Here is a 19958-nt window from a genome sequence, read left to right as displayed (position 1 = left end):
GGTTGAGAGGCGGAGGCCAGAAAAACGCACTAAAACCCTGTCCAGCTTTTATACTTTACAGACCTTTTGACATTGACTGGTTTTGTTTTGAGGAATTTTGGCGATAAGAGGGTTTTTGTTTTGATTTAGTTTTTTGTGGTGTGTATTATGTGTTGCTTTTGTTTAGAAGCTACGACTTAGCGGCGGCAGCTTCAGAGTTTTAGACTTTGTTTTTCCTCTTTTGATCTACATACCTAATGAAGATGTGGTCTATGAAGGTCATCACCCTCCTCCTGTTCTGCTATGGTGAGTACAGAGGAGCTAATATGGATTTATGTTTTAAATTACAGATGTTGGTAACAGGCAGTCAAACATTTAATGGGTCTTTTTTTTTTTTTGTCAAAGCAGTCCTAATAGGAGAAATAAATAAAAACACCAACGTAATAAAGCCTAGCAATGTTTTTGACAGAGAGCGATTCCCTCTCATTTGAAATGAAGGAGAGTCCCAGAACACAATGAGGTCGTTTTAAATGATAGTGATCGATGGAAAATGCAATTTCATTTTAGAGTCTAGCTGATGTAATATTGTCTATAACATTGCACAGCCTATAAGAATGCTAATTTTAGATGAACTGCTCTTGTGTGTCATTTTCACATCGTCAATACACAGCATGGGCAATAACATTAAAATTGTAATATGCAGTGATTTGGTAAATCACATAGCTCTGAGTATACGGCTTTTTATCATGAAAATATGGTCTACATACTCAAGCTATTAAATACAGGATGATGTTCTGCATCCCTTTCCTGCATGCCAGCACGAGAAGGGGGGGGGCAATTATTTTCTTGTATCAAAGAACAAAACGCAGTTTTTAGTTTTAGCCACCAGCAGAAGCTAGTCCATCTTACATAATCTCTTTGTGGCTCTGGTTCCAGTGTATGTGTGCTGTATCGCCCAGGCCCTTAGCAGCTATACCAACACTCCATATATTGGGGAGCTGCACTGCCTGAGGATGCCTTGGCATGAACGTTTTTTACAGTATGCGCTGTGATTGAAAAGTCGATGAAAGCGAGAGTGCAGAAGGCTGTATACGGCTCTTGTAACAGTAGAGAATAGTATTCTTACTTACTTGTAATTTAGCACATAGTCCAAAAACTAAAACAGTGCTATATTATCTATCTGGATTCATGAATTTTACAGATATTGTGAAAATGAAACCAGGCTCATGAGAACATGGACACCACATTAGCATTCAACATAAAATGATTTACAGGCTTTGCTCTTGTGCCCATTTTTCCTACAGCTTGTCTTTCGACTGGCGATGACAAAGTGCGTTTTGTCTCAAGGAACTTTTTCAATGTACTCCACTGGTACTCCGTGAACTCGACCGTCCCTGGGGAAAAGGTCCTCTATAGCGTCCAGTACTGGAAGTAAGAGCTAAGATGACGGATGAGTGATTATAATTACACCTTTTACTCCCATTACCCTCTTGCAGCTTGAGATTTATATGGAGAGGTGGGTCAAAGCAGGAAAAATGTGTTTGCAGGGTAAACACCCGGTTTGCTCATTGTGTCCATCCATGTCAAAGCGCTGTAGTGTAAAATGAGCATTTTGTAGACTGGCAACAACACATTGTATCAAACTCAAATCACACATTGCATTTTACAATTGTTTTCGTTATAGTAACATCTCAAGCTGATTAAGATTTTTATTTTAGTTAAAAGATGTCTGGTGCTATTCAAAGCTAACACAGTTTGTTTGTTTATATTGACGTCCACACTAGGAACAATTAGATTTGGGGTTGAGAGTCATTGTTATTTGTTAAAGTCATTGTTAGTGTTGGTCTTTCCATGGGATTTGTTGAAAATTACAACAATAGCCAGCCTCATCCTTTGAGATCTAGGATTTGTATATTGTGGGGAGGTAACTAGCAGGTGCATTTCTGGCTTTCATTTGCAGCCTCTAATCCCTCGCTCTCTTATAGAAATGGCTAGTGGCTCTATAAATGTTTTACTCAAAAACTATCACGCAGCTGAGCGTACCATGCTGCTGCTTGGATTCCACTAAACTACCAACTGCTTAGACGCAACAGCAAAGAAGAGCTATAGGGCCCGTTCTCAGTCATAAGCAGGGCCTGCAGTGAGAAGATGCTCATGCTCAGAATTTATTTTTATCTTTCTAATTAATCATGGCACAATCTCCAAGACAAATGTCAAGTGACACCCCTGTGCTATTCACTTTTCTCCTATCCACTGTCACCTGGAAATGCTGGAGTGACTTCCAGCATCAAATCAGCTGCAGAGGAAGACCGGTTTAACTATACTCCCTTAATATTGGTTCCTAGTTACAACAAAATACTGTCATTTGTCTCTGGCAAAAAGGAACTGTGTGTTCCAGTGATGAATGGCTGATATGGCAGGGTCAGGATGATCTTTGTGTGTTTGTTTCACTGTAGCCATGTACTGCACAGAACTGCCTCAGTGCCGAGATTTCCACACCAAAGTATAATAAAAAATACATAATAATATTTATCTTTTGGAAGTCTGTGAACAAAAAACTGTATCAAAGGGTTAATTTAACTGCACACAACACATGTTGTTTTTATTTTGGTACCAGCAAACAAACAGTGATACACTGCCATGATCAAGTGGTTCCAGTATCACAGTTTTCTCACACTGTACTGCACTTTTTTATAGTGACACTACGGAGCAATTCCGGATAAAAGAGGAGTGTCAGAACATTACTGTTCTGTCCTGTGACCTGACTGCAGAAACCCCATCAGTTCCTGATGTTCACTACCGGGCTCGGGTGTACTGTAACGGTCGCTTATGTGGAAGCACCAAAGAAAGGTTGAAACCTTTAGCACACAGTAAGAATCTCCACGCACATCCATGCATTTCTTTACTTCCTGCTAAGCCAGATGTATTATGTTGCAACGTTGATTCATTCAACTTTCTTTGCCTCCGTAGCTATTCTTGGTCCACCCGTTTTGTCGACATTCCCAACAGTGTCGTCCCTGCATGTTAATGTGACCCTGCCCTTGGGGCCAAACGGAGTCTCCGTTGCTGACATCATCGCCAGGAGCAAAAATCTGCCTGTAACCATTACATATATCCTAAGAATCACCCACCCAGCATGGGCTGCACAGGTGAGTCTCCATTTAAACAATAGAATACACTGAACAAACATTATGTCATCATACAAGCCATCCCATATCATATGATATAATACCAAAAACATTAATATTTTCAGATGCTGTCAACTGTATGTTTACATAGCAGTGAGAACAGGCCTATTTTATTAATTAACATGACAGTTACGATTTTTTTAATTATTGAGAAAAACTAAATAATCAGTGGAACTTAAGTTCAATAAGATAAAAGGATTTGGGTCTTTAAACTGCGATGTTGTTAAGTTGCTCCTGTTATCATTCTGGCCACAGGTTTGTCCGTCTCATGAAAGTGTTTTGTTTGTTCTTATTGGGATGATATTTTTCTGGATTTTCCAGAATTTTCTTGTTTATCTGACCCATAAAACCAGCAATGGACTAAATCAGTTACCATCCAAATGTCGCTTTCTGTCTTCAGGTTAATGAAAACACAACAGGCCACTTTATCATCAACGTTGTGAACAACCAAACTGAGTACTGCGGCAATGTGTTGTACAAGCCCGGAGCTGAATGGGGTCGCTCAGAGAGCGAGTCTGCCTCCTTCTGTTTCACACTGCCAGGTGAGGACAATGCTGAATATAATTATCTTCTCACACACTCTTCTAAAAGTGCACAATGTACTTACCAGCACATTCATATTGGGTATTATAAGGTATGCGTTTGGCAAATTATATTCGCAATATTTGATACAAATTTGAGGTGTGGGGGATATATTTATTATTAATAAATGTCTGTGTTTTCTTACATTTTATCCACAATAGTCTCTGTTTGAATAGATGAAGTTGATAATAGACTTTATTTAAATTACTTAAACTTGACTGAAGGGAGCAGATTATTTACTAAAACTTGAGTCTTTTTTCTTGAGGCAACAGTGTGACACTCAGCATCTTACTGGGAAGCTATCAAGGACCCACCTGCTGTGGAGCAAATGCAAGACTGATCCTTGAAAATGTTGCGTTTTCTATGTTTGACTCTATAGTTTGTGCTCATCTCCTCAAGTGATTGCAGCCACTTGGAAACAAGTGTTTGGAAATATATCAAGACAGTTTCTTATAAATCAGTCCCCTTTTTTAGACGCACGCATCTGCACAAATCCTCACTGTCACAGTATAAAAGATCAATTTACAAGTTCAAACCAGGCAGAATCTAGTTTGTAAAAAATGATCTTGTTAACTCTTAAATGATAGTAAAAACAAATGGAGTGTTTTTCCAAGGAATATGGTGTCTTGGCAGTGGCCTCTCCCTCTTCTGTTGCTGTCGTACTGATGAGACAGGAGATTAGATTAGTCTGTTTGCAAAGGTGACGTTCTTCTCGCCTTTGTTAGCCTTGTTGTGTATTCTCTACCGCTAACACTGACGGTAACTAATTTAAACAACTACATGCAACATTTTACTTTGAGAATATTACACAGGTGCACGAGCAGTTCCAACTTTAAAAGCTCTCATATTTCTGAAGAGGGGAAATCCACATCTATAGGTTGCTGTGTATATTTCTGTTGGGAAGTTCCTGTTACCCAACATTTAAGTATTTCTGGTAAGTACTTATATATACTGGTACATCAACAGCCCTACGTCACAAAGGCAGGCCACAGTGACTCGCTGACAACATGTTGAAACTGGTGTGTCACAATGGGAATTTTTCTCGCTGTTTTAAAGCACTTGAGGGTATCTGATGTTAGAGATTTGTTGTGTTTTCCCGCATTGGTAAATTACACCAACTCTTTTGTCCCTCAGGTGATCCGCAAAGGCTTTTGTCATGGCTTCTTGTGAGCGCTGCTCTTCTGACGGCCATAATCACAACATTAGTCGTGTGGATGTGCAACTACGTGAAGGGTGGAAAGGAAAAGAGCATTCCACAGCTATTGGTAAGACTATTCTTTCTGCGGTGTCCTTTGGTGTGTCTACGAGGAAATGTTGATTTACTGGAAAATTAGGTTCTCTGGCACTCTAATGACTGTACACGTGTACAAGGTACAGATGTGTCACAGCAACCTAAAAGTAATTAAAGACATTGAAATACTGTGGAAGTTAGTTTCAGTTTCAGTGACTCATGTTTGTTTTCAGTGATGACAAATGCAATGTGGTGATGACGTCAACTATTTTCTTCAAAACATTCCATGTATCTTGCATGTGTATAATTGGTTTTGCCTTTTTTATCATAGTGTAAAATGTTTAACCCGTCATCAAATGTATTACCTGATGTAGATCAGCAGACCACTAAGCATATATATAATATATATATATATAGCCAATATGTACTGATAAGTCTGTATTCCTTATCTTCAAAACAGGTAACCATCTCCGGCAGCTCCCCAAACGGAGTACTGCAGTTTCCAGACAGGGATCTCAGCATTGTGGAGGTGGAGGTCTGCAATAAAAGTGACCAAACCGTTTATGCAACGATCCAGGCGAAGCCTAATACGCCCATAGTTAGTTCTGGAGGTTATTCCCCCCAAGACAACCACTGCCAAGCCTGGCAAGGCGGCACTGGCTCCTCTGTTGGCACAGGTGAAAACAGCCTGACCCCAAATCCAGAGGACACAAGTGCCCAGTCCTCCGAAATCTACAGTGTAGTAGCTGTCCATGAACATAATAAAGACATTCAGCAGGCTACCAATCACAACAGAGAAACCAGTAACCCACCAATGTTTTCCAGTGGAGGAAGGTGGGATAATGGAGTACAACCGTTACCTCATCTGGACCCTTGTGAGAGCAATCCAGGCAGGTCACTGGTTTTGCAAACAGTGCGGGATGCCAATGGACAACTTGTGTTGCCTTCACTCATCTTTCAGTTACAGAACAGCACAGATGACACAGTGCCACCCTTTAACCCAGAGAGGAAACTCCTTTTATCTGACATCATTGACTTCAAGAAGGAGGGGCCATCATTGGCATCCTTGAAGAGCTTCGACGGCTCAGAGTTGTCGGACTCAGGGTGTGACGATAGCACTGCAACCACACCAACCCAGACCTACTGCAACACCCATTATTTTCCATCGCAACCAGTTGCTCCTTATTTCCTCTACAGGAAGAACACACCATGTAGTGATGCCACACTTGAATCAGGCTATAAAGGAAACTGGTTGCCTGTGATCCTTCTTGAAACTGAATCCAAAGACAGTTGTGAATATAGAAAGACTGACTATCTACGGACCTGGACGGGTCCCAAAGAGGAGGAGGAAGATGAGGAAGATGAAGACAGTGGAGAAGAGGAGACAAGGCAAATTCTTCTCGGCGGTGGTACAAATTCAAGAATAATTTGCAATGCAGGAAGTTAATGGGACCACTGACGGGTGCTTTAGTAACAATACAGAACTGAATGGTTTTGCTGTCTGCTGTATGATGCAGAGACAGATGTTTTAAACATACATTTATTCTGAACTAAGACATATTTAACAACCACATCTGGAACTTTAAATACAAATCAAATCGAAGTGATACATTATGGTTTTTTGTTAATCTATTTTTTTATTTATTCATTAATTCACATTTGTAAAATATTAGAATGGAAAATTGCGTGTTTACATTTTAAGATATCAGTGAATATACATTGTTAAGTCATTGTTTTTTGTTACAGGGCGGCAACTAGCAATCATTTTCATTATTGAATAATTTGCGGATTATTTTCTTACGTTTTGATTAATGGGAATTAACTGGGATGGACAAGTTTTACTGTTTTCAAAGTCCAAGGCGATGTCTTTAAGCGTCTTGTTTTGTCAGTCCAAATCCCAAAGACAATCAGTTTAATACTATATGAAACAGAGAAAAGCAGGTAATCTCCACATTTGAGAGGCTGAATGTAGAATGCATTGAATGTACTTTAACGATTAGTCGTCTACTAAAATAGTTGCCGATTATTTTTCAATCGACTAATTGTTGCAGCTCTATTTTGAATTTTAAAAGATGTTGAATTGTTGAAAGAGGAACTGAAAGTTAACTTCTTTCATAACTGATATAATCTACTCCTCTTGTCATGTGTTTATTGTGTATATGAGAGAAGGAAAAATAACTGCAATGTTAAGTATGAAGTATCCATTACTCTTAACCTTTCTATATATATAACATCAACATTTACATTATTATGGCAGTATAAAGCTGTGTTCAGACAGCTAATGTCCGTTTTGTTTGCATAATGACGAAAACATTTTGTATTGTAAGGGGTTTGAAATGCAGTTAGATCACGTTCCTACCATTCAAATCAGTTGTTTAAGTGTTTTCTTTTTCAACAGAGCTGCAATCACACATAGTCAGCATGTACATTTGTGTGCCATCACGATGGTGACACATTGGTGACACATTATTGCAACTTATTACACTCTCTAAATACACAAACCCAATCTGGTCACTTTTAAATTACAATGTGGACAGTCAGCCTTAAAGATAAGATATGAAATCAAATCTGATTGCTTTGTGGCTGAACAAAGCATTAGAAACAGTCTGACGTCTGCTGTCATCTTTTGAGCTGTTTAAAATGGGACTAAATGACTGAATCTCTACTGGAAATTAAAATATTCCTATTTTTAAACTGTGTTTGCATCTGTGGCCTACATAAAAATATAGATTTTCTATTTTTCTGACTCACAAAGTTCATGAACTCATTTTGTAATTGTCATTGTTTGCTGTGTAAGAACATATTAGAAGGTGTGGTCATGGTGCAACGTAAGCCACTCTGATAACAGCTAGGTTTTTATTAGCCTAGCAGCCTAGTTAACAATCATTGACACACAGTTGTAAAGTAATGGCAGATTGCATTGTCGACAAAAGTGTCCCGAATGAAGGAATGTAATATATCGTTAAACTTTGTTTTATTCAGTATTTACAGTTGGTGAATTTCTACTCAATATATGTTGGAAAGTCTGCTTTGTTTTATTGAAATTCTGAAAAAAGTGTATTAAAGAACCTTTTCTTCAAAACAGAAATGCTGTAACTATATGTGCTAGTCTGGTTGGGGAAGTTTGTAAAAGTATTTTGAACTTGAGTATTTCTTCATATTACTGACACTGGATCTCGCAGACAAACATTAATAGTCTTAGTCACTACTTCAGTCTCGAGGTGAGGTGAATAAAATATGCCAGAAAAATAGACTTGTGTACCATATTAAAAATAAAAAGTGATGTATTTAAAAAGGCAAAGATCATTGCTACATATCGATACCCCCAAGACAATTTGAAGGTTCTTGCTTTAAAACTATTCAATTTGACATATTTTCTTCATTTGCATTTCTGCCTGGACGTCCACACTGTGAACTAAAACCAATAAGCTGTTCACATGTTAAAAGCCACAATGCACAACTGGCCAAATAGGAAATAGTAATTGAACAGCACACTGTCTACCAAGTGTAACTGCTTCTCATGTGGAAAACTGGATAGATGGATGAATGGTTAGAAAGAACATTAAAAAACTGTTTAAGCATATGTTCTAAAATGTTTGTAGAATCTCAAGGAAAGAAATTTTATCTGGTTTCAAATTATCTGAAAAAAAAGAGCAGCTTTTGTAACCTTGAGGGGGATTTACCTGCAAATTAAAATTGAGGTCCTTTTTTTTCCGAACAGCGAGAAGAGGAAGTGATCCTCCCATTTAACTGTCCAACACAGAGAGAGAAACGGTGCATCTATCTGCACCCATGGGACTTGTTCCAAGGGATAGCATCAGCCATTGTGTGTTTGGTTATGCAACTGCTACCAGATACCCAAATGGAATATTTTACAGAAAAAGCCTGACCTAGTGTATATACACACACACACAGGTAAAGGAAGAAGTAACAGATATATCTAACTATATATATATATTACTATAAATGTCTCAAGATGATCCTACGAATTGAGCTTGGAATCGGCACACACAGTACGAGGTAGTTTAAGACTCATGCTAGGGCAAAAAAAAAAAATTGATCCTGACGTTTATTTTATGTTTTCAAGGCCAAATGTATACCAAAACTCACCTGACTCAGTCACAAGAACAACACATGATTTGATGTGACAAAAGGAACAGTTTCATACATCACTGATTGCACATACAGCACAGTTTGCAGGACATTAGCTAAATGCTAACAAACCAACACAATGAAAAATGATGGCAAAATTGAATCAATACATCCTGTGACACAGTTGACATTATCAACATGTCCAGAGCTCAGATTTATGAGCAGGTTGCCTCTTAGAAATCCATCGCATCATTAACACAACATAACTTTGACTCCTGCATTAATGCAAAGAAGTAATATTGTCGGATGAGTCATTTATTTTCATTCCTCCACAGCCTAATGATTAGATGAAAACAAATTCAACCATTTATCGACGCAATCTGCTGCCATGTCAAAGATAAAGCCCAGTCTACAAGGTTTAGAAAGCCAGTTTATGAGGACTTCTTTGTTCAGCTCTGTGTCTTTTACAGGATCAGGAACACAGCAGAGAAGGTTTTACTCAATTGTAGGAGAATAGCTACAGTCGTGGATGCTGTTAGGGTCTGCTAATTCATTTTGCTATCTTAGTATAAACCAGTGCTGTGCACATTATATTTCATAGCCCTTAGGCATTCTGTGACCCTCTCTACATCAAAGCACAAGCATGTCAATGAACATGATGCATCTGTTCTATTTGAGATCAAGTCAGCTAAGCTGCCCTTGACATATGAGTGGGCTCTGTGCTTGTAGTGAGAATAGGGCCGATAGAGAAGTAGAGGAAAAAGTGGACATTGTAAAGGATGATTTAACATGAGCAGAGAGCTGGAACTGGCAACGCACCAGTGAAGTTCAATGTTGCAGCTGACACAAAAAGCACACTGATGAAATGAATATGTGAAATGGCTACTGTGAGTGGGAGTAAGTGGGAGGTAGATAGACAAAGAAATTGGGTTAGATCCAGTCAAGAACATTTTTGGGACAACTACCTCCAAGAGAATCAAACAGGATGTGAAAAGGCGAACCAGGGAAACACAGGAGGATTCCAACTCCTAGCTTTTTATCCTGACAACACACTGCAGAGAGAAAGACCGGCTGTTTTCATTGTGAGAGGCATTTTAGGTCTCTCACGTGGTTGGAAAATATATGGCACAGGGCATGTTGTCCAGCTTTTTTCATCATGTTCTTTTCTTCTATCTCGCTCTTCTTTAAAACAAGTGTCGAAAAAAAAAAAAATTCCTTCTTTACTTGGCTGACAGCTCTGACAGGTTCTTCTCTTTCTGTCTGCCAGAAGGCTGTCTCTCTCGTCTTTCAACTCTCCAAGTCCCAAGAAGATCGAATGGGAGATTGCGGGGCCCTCTTGAGTACCACAGGCACGATACAACTTTGAATGGGGAACAATAGTTCAGATGAACCCAATGCTTCTGCACAAATAGAATTTCGATCACAGCTGAGGGTGTTTGTGCTTGGCCTGGATCAATCGATATAATGACGGCCACTTAAGTCATTTCTCGTACGGAGAACAGGGACACAAGCAGGTTGTACCCCCTCAGAAAATGTTTGAAGATGCTAAGTGAATTCTAAGTCAGTCTTTATCATAAAACTATCATCCAAAACTCACACTATCTTGGTGGTAGCCATTTTGTTTTTTAATATTTCTATCTTTTCCAGTGAAATGTATTCATGCCTCACTGCTGATGATTTTGTACTCTGATCTCTAAAGGCTACATCCACACTAATACGTTTTCGTTTAAAACTGGAGTTTAAAACTGCGAAATGATTTCCGTCCATACTAGTAAGTCTAAAATGAATATCACATGACTTAGTTACAGAAAGAAAGAGTGTTATAATAGTCATTAATAATAAAAGGTAGTGCTCGATACTTAAGATCTTCCCCTAAAATCTTCCTCTATATACTCAAACTCAAATGTTAGTTACAATGCTGCAGGTCTTGTTCTGTGGACTGTCAACAGCTTGTACAGCTGTGTCAATCTCGGTCAGTCAAGTTAAGTCTTGTCAATTATATTCATACGGTCCAAAAACACAATTTAGCTTCAAAGGGCTTTACAATCTGTAAAGCAGCTAATAGGACAATAATATCCCCATTCTTTATCTCATCAACTACAATTTGATTGCTCATCTGTTTCTCCAACTGGTGGAGAATTAAAAAATGAACAGACCTATTTGAACCCTAAATTAATCTGAGATATAGGCCACTGTTCAAAGGTTGGAACCAGACTACTGGCTCCATTTACCATAATTTATCTGCTTCTCCCATACCACTTCAATTCATATATATATATATAAACCTCATTGTACTTTACCATTTTGATTTGACATAAGTGAATCACATCAAGCAGCCTTTTTCCTGCCACCCCCATTAAAAAGCCACCTACCTCTCTCCAGACCAAATCACTTGATGAATTGAAGTCTGCATGTAATTGGATGCAATCACTTCGTCCCCTCCCTCTACTCGCTTGCATTCTAATGAGCTCTTAATGGGTCATTGATTAGAAAAAGGCACGAAAACAGCTGTCAAGGCTGGCCAGGAAATGATGGATCATCCAGGAGACTTTGGTGTCCATTAAGGTCTATTCTGGGCACGAACACAGTAAGGGGAGAAGATGAAAGGAGCGTTTTGTAATATCTAGTTTCCACTGCGACAATTCCCCGTCGAACGATGGCCGTTTCAGATTTGAAGCAGACAGATGGCTGTTGAACACTGAGAAGTTGTAATACGTCACTTTTTCAACGTACAAACTGCCAAAAGAAGTGAGAGCTGCTAAGAGTAACTCAGGAAGGATGTGCTGAATAAAAATAGCAGATTCATTTTGTTAAAAAAATAGTGATATTATTATATTATTGCTTGTCAAAACACGAAGAAAAAAACCCACATCAAAAACAGTCATGCCATGTCTACAATATTAAATAAATGATATCCCTTTATATCCTGGCCTCTGGCTCATGTCATGCCACATTTACTGTTAATATGAGCCGCAAACTGAAGAAAAAGAAAAACATTAACATTAGCCTGGAAGTCGTTATTACAAATAGGGTGTGTGGGGATTTTCATCACTATGAGAGCTCGGGCTATATCACAGCTTGCAACTTACAATTTTGTCAGCAAACACTGCAATAAACTTTAAAGAGATTAAACAGCAGTTCGAGGTCGTACAAATTCAATGCTGCCACAGTTCTTTTGTGGTCGATTTTTCTAAAATCCATCAATAAAATATTTTAGACGTGAGCTCTCCAACACGATATACATGTCAATGTGAAAGTGGACTCAAATGCAGCCGGCGTATCACAGGTCGGTTCCCTCCACAGTGACCCATACATTAAGGGTATGGTGTCCTTGGCATCTGTGAGGTGAAGATAAAATGCAAGAACACACATCAGGGAATCAATGTTTGCCAGACAGTCACTCTGACTCTGGCTTTTATTCATAATTAATGCACGTAAAAGCACAGAGCGCTCATGAATTGTGAATAAGAATTAATGATTGATAAAACGCTGCAAGACGTGCTCAGTGTGCGGCAAATATTCATTCCCTGTTGGTTTGCTATACGTTTCACCTCGTACATGTACAAATTCATTACATATTTTTGTGCTTCAGGTGCTGTGGGAAAATTGCAACCAAATGTATTTGCCTAAGCGGTCTAAATATATCAGGCACTAAACACACAGAGGCTGCACAGGTTGAGTTTTTAATCATGGCGGTTCTTCAGAAACTTCTCAGTAAGTGTTAAAAATCTGCACTTTAAATCAAACCCAGCAGCGCCCCCATGTTCTACTATTCTATTTCTAGCACTGTAAGAAATAGAAGATGGTACTGACATGAGATGAGATGTTAATGGCAGACTGAATCAAAGTTATAAAAAATATATATATATATCTACAATCAGGTTTTCAACCCAAGGCTGCAAAGATGAAACAAGGAAGAAAATGAACTGGTCCTGATCCTGTGACTAGTACGGCTTTCTCTCCAGCAACGAACGCACCATGTGACACTTCAAGAAGCAAATTAGAGTTCGCCATGGCAGGTCCAGAACTAACATTAGCACCGCCGCTGCAGAATTATGAGCACCGCTGCTAAGATTTCACACATCATTAATGTCCTCTGCTCTGCATTTTCACACACAAACACACACACACACACACACACACAAAGTGGAGCGGAGTAGAGTAAAAATATTACACGAGTGGTACATGCTAACGTGCTGACAGATGCTGGTGCTGTTTTGAGTATGTTTTGTAATACTGAATCCCGGTATCGTGATAACCTTACCCTGTAGTTATTCTTAGTCTGACAGTCACTGCTGATATATGATGAGAAGAGAAGGCCTGGCAAACGCAGCTTGTAGTGTGTGCTGATATTCCAGGGGCAGGTGTAGCTGCTACAGGCTTATAAATAACCTCCCATCCTTCCATTCAATGCTGCTGCCTTGAGTGATGCCTTCTTTCCTCGAAGCCCCTGTGTGCGCTTTTAGTCCCCCTCAGTCAGCTCCACTGGACACACAAATACACACACACACACTAAACCGCACAACCATGACAACACAGATCATTTGAATGTCTGTCTTTAGAGTCAAAGGATCTGAGTTTGTGTGAACCAGCTTTCAATATAACATGATAACATTTCTAACCCTTCCAGTGTGCACAATGATATCACTAAACTGGAAGCAAGACAAGGTTCCAGCCCACTCTGCTGTCATGAAAAATGTCACACAGTGCCTGCATTTGTAAATAATAATAATTCTCAATGAGAGGGAGTTAGGACCAATTCCACCAGATCTCGCGACCCTTTATATACCACTTCAATAACTTCTCAACTTCCCACAAACTAACCTGGATAAAACTTGATTCATATTTTTTTAATGCAATTTGTTTAAATACATTTTCCTGTCGTCTATATTTGAACTGAACTAAACACATTTCCAATACTTTGCCTTATACATGTATGCTAATAGAATCTACGGTATAACTGTTGTCTTGATTATGGTTTTGTCTGTTTCTATCTATTGATTTTGATTTTTTAACATCCTCTAACACCTGCACGTGAAATACTTCCTGAATGTTTCAATCTGAAAAGCCCATAAAAAGAGGTAGAAGAAGAAAATGTGGGCTTCCTTCAAATTATTTGTAGAAAAAGAAAGAATTAAAAAAAAGCGTTTCAACGCACACACACCCACACATCCAATCATACAGCAAGAACGAAACAGATCATTTCAAGTAACTGGGCTTTTTTAAAGTTTTTGTTAGCAGAGCAAATGTACAAAAACTTTCCAAACACATGTAGCTCTTAAAAACCCGAATGAACTCCGCCAGACAGAGTACCCTATTTATTGAGACAGAACCGTGGACAAGTTCCAGGAACTAATCAAAGACCACTGCAAAAGAAGACGAGGGGCAAGAACAAGGAGAAGGAGAACTAATGATACCAGTACTGGTCACTGAGAATCACCTTGCGTCAACGTACAGTAAAGCAGTGTATCGCACACTATACTACATAATGGTATACTTTATTTAGTCTTTTAGCTTGAATGCTTGCATTTGTTACTCAGAACTACAAAGTAGAGAAGAGGCTGATGTGAATGTCATCAATTTGGTGAGAAAATATTTTGACCCAATGATGGGGCTACGTGTAAAGTCAGGGGATCAGGAAAGCCAGAGCGAATTATTCTCTGGGAAATATCTGTTTACAATTTAAGTTTCCGACCAGAACTGCCATCCCTACAGCTGCTATACTGCTAGCCAGACAAAGACGTTACATTCAAAATGTGTTTATACTGATATGCATTGTATGATATGTAGGAGCAATACAGGAAATATAGAAGTGAAAGAGTGAAAGGAAGAGATAAGTGAATAAAAGAAATAGTAGTAAGGAAAGATGGAGTATAACAGTAGAATCAGGTGGGAAGTCTCAGGTGTTTCCTCCATCATTGTTAACCTCTTGCTTTTTCAAGTTCAAGGTGGTCGGAGTTCCTCTCTCTCTCTCAGACTCATCTCCTAATTATCAGCTGATCTGTTCTGTTTCCATTCAGACTCTCACTCTTTCTCCTTTCCCTCTTTTGTCTTCCCCGTCTCTCCTCAGCCCTCCGTCTCCTCTCTCGTCCCGCTTGGCATTTCTGCAGCCTTTTATTTCACATTCTTTATACCCAGGTGGGACGGTGCTGAGAGGGCTGAAATGAATATATATATATATTTATTTTGGTGACATTTATGGAACAGGCATTCGTAGTTCCATCGCAGCCAGTTCTCCTGAGGCCGTTCCAGCTGTTACTTTCAGCTGCTCAGGTCATTTGGTCCGGCCTCTCTCATTGCACAGGGAGCTATTGTGTCATCTCTTAGTCACTTGTCCTCAGAGCTGCCTGTACATCGATCAGACTGTGTGTGTGTGTGTGTGTGTGTGTGTGTGTGTGTGTGTGTGTGTGTGTGTGTGTGTGTGTGTGTTTGCAGGGGAGGTGTCATTGGTCTATATTTACCAACTTAAGAATGAGAGAGCATTGTGTTGTCCACATTGTTGGCACTGAAGGACACTTTGTGTTCGGAGTCACCCTCGTCGCTTCATCAGGAGAGCATAGACACAGGGGACAGCGAGGTAGACGCGGACAGACAGACAGACAGTGAGAGGTAATACTGAGTGGTGAGACAGCAGGACTAGACAACGTCTTCAAGGAGAAAGAGACAGACAGGCAGACGGAAAAGGAAGTTGGATATATATCCGTCCCACAGATCTTTGGTACTCAGAAGACTTCACCTGTTTCTTTAAAGAAAGCGTGAGTGGGATTTCCTTTACTCAGTCTTCATCTATATCTAGCTCAAATGGCATCTAGCTTTTTTTGCCTTTCATCAGTTATTACGGGTTACTGGCGCATTGGAGTACATGATAACCCTCAAGGAATTATAAAACCTAGGTCTGAGTAAAATGCCCACACTGAGCCTCTACAGTACATCTGTATGATGCTGTTAATTATTCCTCTTTCTTTGTATCGTCAGAAAGGATTATATTCTGTTTGTTTCTCTTGAGTCTTTGCTTGCTCCTTCTCCAGCTAGTTTAACTTCTTATTGGTCTCGTCTTTTGATGGCCTCGGTGGATGTAACTTTTATTTACTCTCTGGGGATGGCAAACAGCAAGCTCCTGTCGTGTTCAGACAACGCCATCCCCTTCAACGAGTAGAATAGTAAATCATTTGTCTTCTTGTTCAGCTGTTGATACAGCTTTGCTTTTTTTTCTGTTATTATCAAAGACCTGGAAACCGAGCTTTCGATTCACTCCAGAGACCGAAAACGGCACTGCGTGTAGAAAACAGCACTGCTTTGCGTTTCGCTTTTGCTCCCTCCAGGGGTCCAGGATTCAGGACTACCCATGGAGACGGATCAATTTTAATGTGCCAGAGGTCGACCTTCCATTAACACTGTTCAAAGAAACCTCCCTCCTTGCGCTACAGCGAACCACAAAAAAAAGGCAACATGGGAATCAGCAGGCCCGCTCGTCTATTAGCCGGTTAGCTAGCTCGCTGCAGTTTCCCATGATGTAATTGAGGGAGATGAGAAGAAATAACACATTACGCTTGTTTATGGCGCTAACACCAGGGGGTTGCAATTTTGCAATTGGGAGTGGGTGAATGAAGCTATCGCTCAGGCACGACCTGATTCTGTTTGTTGGGTGCGTTCTGCATTCACTTCCCCAGAGCAGCCGCATGATTAATGATGGGAAGGGTGAGGGCAGCCGCATGGCGGACCTCAGCTGATGAATTATTAGTGGCTCAGCGGTCCACAAAGGGGTGATTCATGTAACGTGGGACTAAAACACACCTTTTCTCCACACCTACCTAATACCACACTGGACTCCAATGAAAAAACTTAATATGACGTGCATATATTTCATTTTAAAATAGCTACAACAAAGGCCATTTTTAAATGTGAAAACTTCTGTGCATAAAATATGTCTGCTTGCAGAAAAGTAAATCACAGTATGGGATATTTTTTAAAGCTGAGTCAATAAGAAAATGTATTTTCAATTGATTCAAAACTATACACTGTACACTCCAGTCAAAAATATTACTGATGTCACCTTCTCAAAAATATTTGCCGTTTTTCGTGGTCTTCTATAAAAGTAGTTTTTGCGTTCGTGCTCTTTTGAAAATGGAAGTCAGGAAGGGTGGTATACGTTTGATGCACGATCCAGGTTGTAATTGCAGTAGATATTAATTCATACACATAATGTTATTAGTAGCATTCTGTTCCGTCTGGTCTTTGCGTTTCTGGTCCCAAGACACTTCAAGATATCAGAGGACTTGTGCCTCTTTTGATAGCGCTAACCTATTCAAGAGATAAATGGCGCAGTGAATATTTTGCATACACTTAGCCCACCCTTTGGGCTCAATTATAATTCTCATGAGGCGGAAGACCGAAACACAATCCTGCACACCGATGATGTGGAATAGTCATTAATCTGAGCAAATTACTGGAAATGTAACTATAAGGCCCCACATGAATACAAAGCACAATAAAAATAGCTGTCTCTTGCCAAGGCTAAAGCGACTACACTGTAAAGTGGCCATTCATTTGGCAACTCATCTGCACCCATGAAACTTACAGCTTTGAGTTGGCTACAGCGCCTATAGTGTCTGACTGACTCCCATTGACTCTCATCCCACTGCCTCCTCTGCATCCTCACCTCTACAGGTGCCAGTAGGTTACCATGGAAACCAGGATGGTGATGCAGCGAGAGCAGGAGGAGCAGTCGTCCCAGATGTCTCACAGCATGCAGCTGTCGTCCCAGATGAAGAAGAGGACCTTCACTTCCAGGTGCAAACATGCTCTCCCGACTTCATTAGTGGCAGAGGTTATCAAATAATTTATTTACGTGAAAGTACCAATTCAACAAAAATACTCCATCACAGGTAGAAGTACAGAAGTATTATCAGCAAATGTATTTAAAGAATAAAAGTAATAATAAATAGTAATAATAAGCCAACGGCTTGTAGCTAACGGCGCTAACGGTGCAAATTACGGCAAAAGTGCTGAAAAGTGCTCACTTTACATGAGATGTGTTAACAACCATAGAAATATACAATATTGCCTGCTTTATCTTTTAAGAAGCAACACTCTGTATAACTTTAATAAAGTAATATAAAATTAGAACTCTGGGCTTTCAATTACAGCTACACTTTAGTCGTTTTACTGGAGATGGATTTACAGCGACCTAGTGCACATTGCACAAGAGGACATTGGCTTATCTATTTTTAACACTTACTCTATATCATTGTTTGTTTAGGAATCTGAACTACAAGCCTACTGAACACATTCACACTCCCCTCACATTTGGGACAACACTGCTTCTGTGTTCCCTGCCTAAAAAGAAACTGTATGATTAGTATTATTTGCAAATAGCTTAAGAGGTTCCACCTGTAACATTACAACACTGAAATGTCATCACAAGTCTCATGTTCAGCCCTTAACCCTGATTGTAATTCTTAAAATTCTGCTAATGTATAATAATTCAGTTTTCCCGTGCAGCATCTCTTATTTCATGCATTTTTCAGAAATTAGACAACATAATGATACATAAGTGGACTTATATCAGAACAAATGGCACCTAAGGCTACAGTACACTATTCATGAGAAAGGTATAACTTTTGGAACCAAGTCCAATTATTCCACCCTGCATAGACAGATGTATCTATTTGTTTTCAACAAACTACGATAGGATTTACAGATTAAATGACTTGTTAAGACTGAGATTGTTTTGCAATAAACATACATTTCACAAATAGCAAAGAACATTTAAATCAGAACAACTATTCTCCTGTGGGGTTTACAGTTTCTGCCTTACATGTATACTTTTGTAAATATTAAAGTAGGTACATTTGATTAGTATTATGTTGTTCAAAGTTCCCCTGATTAATCACAGCAGATTTGTTTCTTTCAGTTGAAGGATGACAGAGTATGTATTACAAAGAAACATTCACTCAAGCAAACCCTGTGGGCCGCTGGTCGTAGCTGCTAGAACAACACATCCACATACTGTATTCATTACCTCGAGCTCACACTTCTACGCAATGTTTCTCATTATGTCAATAATGTTATATTTCAGTGTTTCTCTGCAGTTAATCTGACATTTTATTCTCCAGAGTATTCAACATGTTTAAGGAGTGAAGATACACACACACACACATTACTAAGTGGAGCTGGCCATTGAACAAATGAAGACAACTTTGTGTACAGTTGCAGTTCAGTGACTTTGTGGATAGTAGCGTTACTGTACCATGGATATATTAGCCGAAGTGTCTGTTCCAGTAAATGGGAGGTGTTTCAGTCAACCAGTGCGGCTTGAAAGACAAATATGAAAAGCAGCAACAATAGTGCAAACATGTAAGACACAATAGCTCTTAAATAAAGGATAAAACAATGGCTTGACAGATTAAAATAAGAAAACAGGCAGCGGCATTAGCTTACTTTTATGTGACACATGAACTGGCTCCACTTTGGCCTGGAGTGACGTCTGAGATATGATGCTCAAAGTTAATTACTGACATTGGAAACAACAGCTGACAAAACAATTTCAAGGTGAAGAATGAACTTTGAACCTCATCTTTTAAGCAAAGAACTAGAAACTAAATGAACCCTGAGATGAGTTTTCCCCCATGAGGTATTCTCTTTCTTGTGTTGTCACATTGTTGCTCAAAATGTGTCGGTAACTCGACCCATTTGCTGCTGTTCAAGCCACTGACTTTACCAGCTGTAATATGATTTAGGATTATTACTCAAGTACAATATCATAAATGTAAAAGTCTTTTTTTCCATTACACTAGGATATCTGTGTCTCTTTCTACACCTGCACACACTTCACACTACTGGCCTGTCAATTTGCACTGTGACGGTAGACATGAAAGGGAGAAGAG

The 19958-nt window shown here is 39.4% G+C and overlaps 2 protein-coding genes across 2 annotated transcripts in view; both read left to right on the top strand.

Moving 5' to 3' along the window:
- The first annotated feature begins 97 nt into the window (after positions 1-97).
- Positions 98-8272, top strand: ifnlr1 (interferon lambda receptor 1). The gene is made up of 7 exons (XM_079164099.1): positions 98-285; positions 1284-1410; positions 2677-2849; positions 2950-3128; positions 3568-3709; positions 4884-5014; positions 5441-8272. The coding sequence occupies exons 1-7, from the start codon at positions 237-239 to the stop codon at positions 6425-6427; spliced, it is 1788 nt and encodes a 595-aa protein (XP_079020225.1). The 5' UTR covers positions 98-236; the 3' UTR covers positions 6428-8272.
- A 7249-nt stretch (positions 8273-15521) lies between these two features.
- The window catches only part of myom3 (myomesin 3), a 50255-nt gene continuing 45818 nt past the window's right edge, over positions 15522-19958 (top strand). Inside the window, exons 1-2 of the mRNA XM_079163846.1 lie at positions 15522-15827; positions 17740-17862. Coding sequence (XP_079019972.1) covers positions 17756-17862 — 107 coding nt within the window. The 5' untranslated portion in view covers positions 15522-15827; positions 17740-17755. The remainder of the gene's footprint in view (positions 15828-17739; positions 17863-19958) is intronic.

The sequence above is a fragment of the Pholis gunnellus genome, assembly GCF_910591455.1.
Source record: "Pholis gunnellus genome assembly, chromosome: 8".
Taxonomy (NCBI): domain Eukaryota; kingdom Metazoa; phylum Chordata; class Actinopteri; order Perciformes; family Pholidae; genus Pholis; species Pholis gunnellus.
The sequence above is the reverse complement of the archived record's forward strand: the minus strand, read 5'-3'. Positions and strand labels throughout refer to the sequence as shown.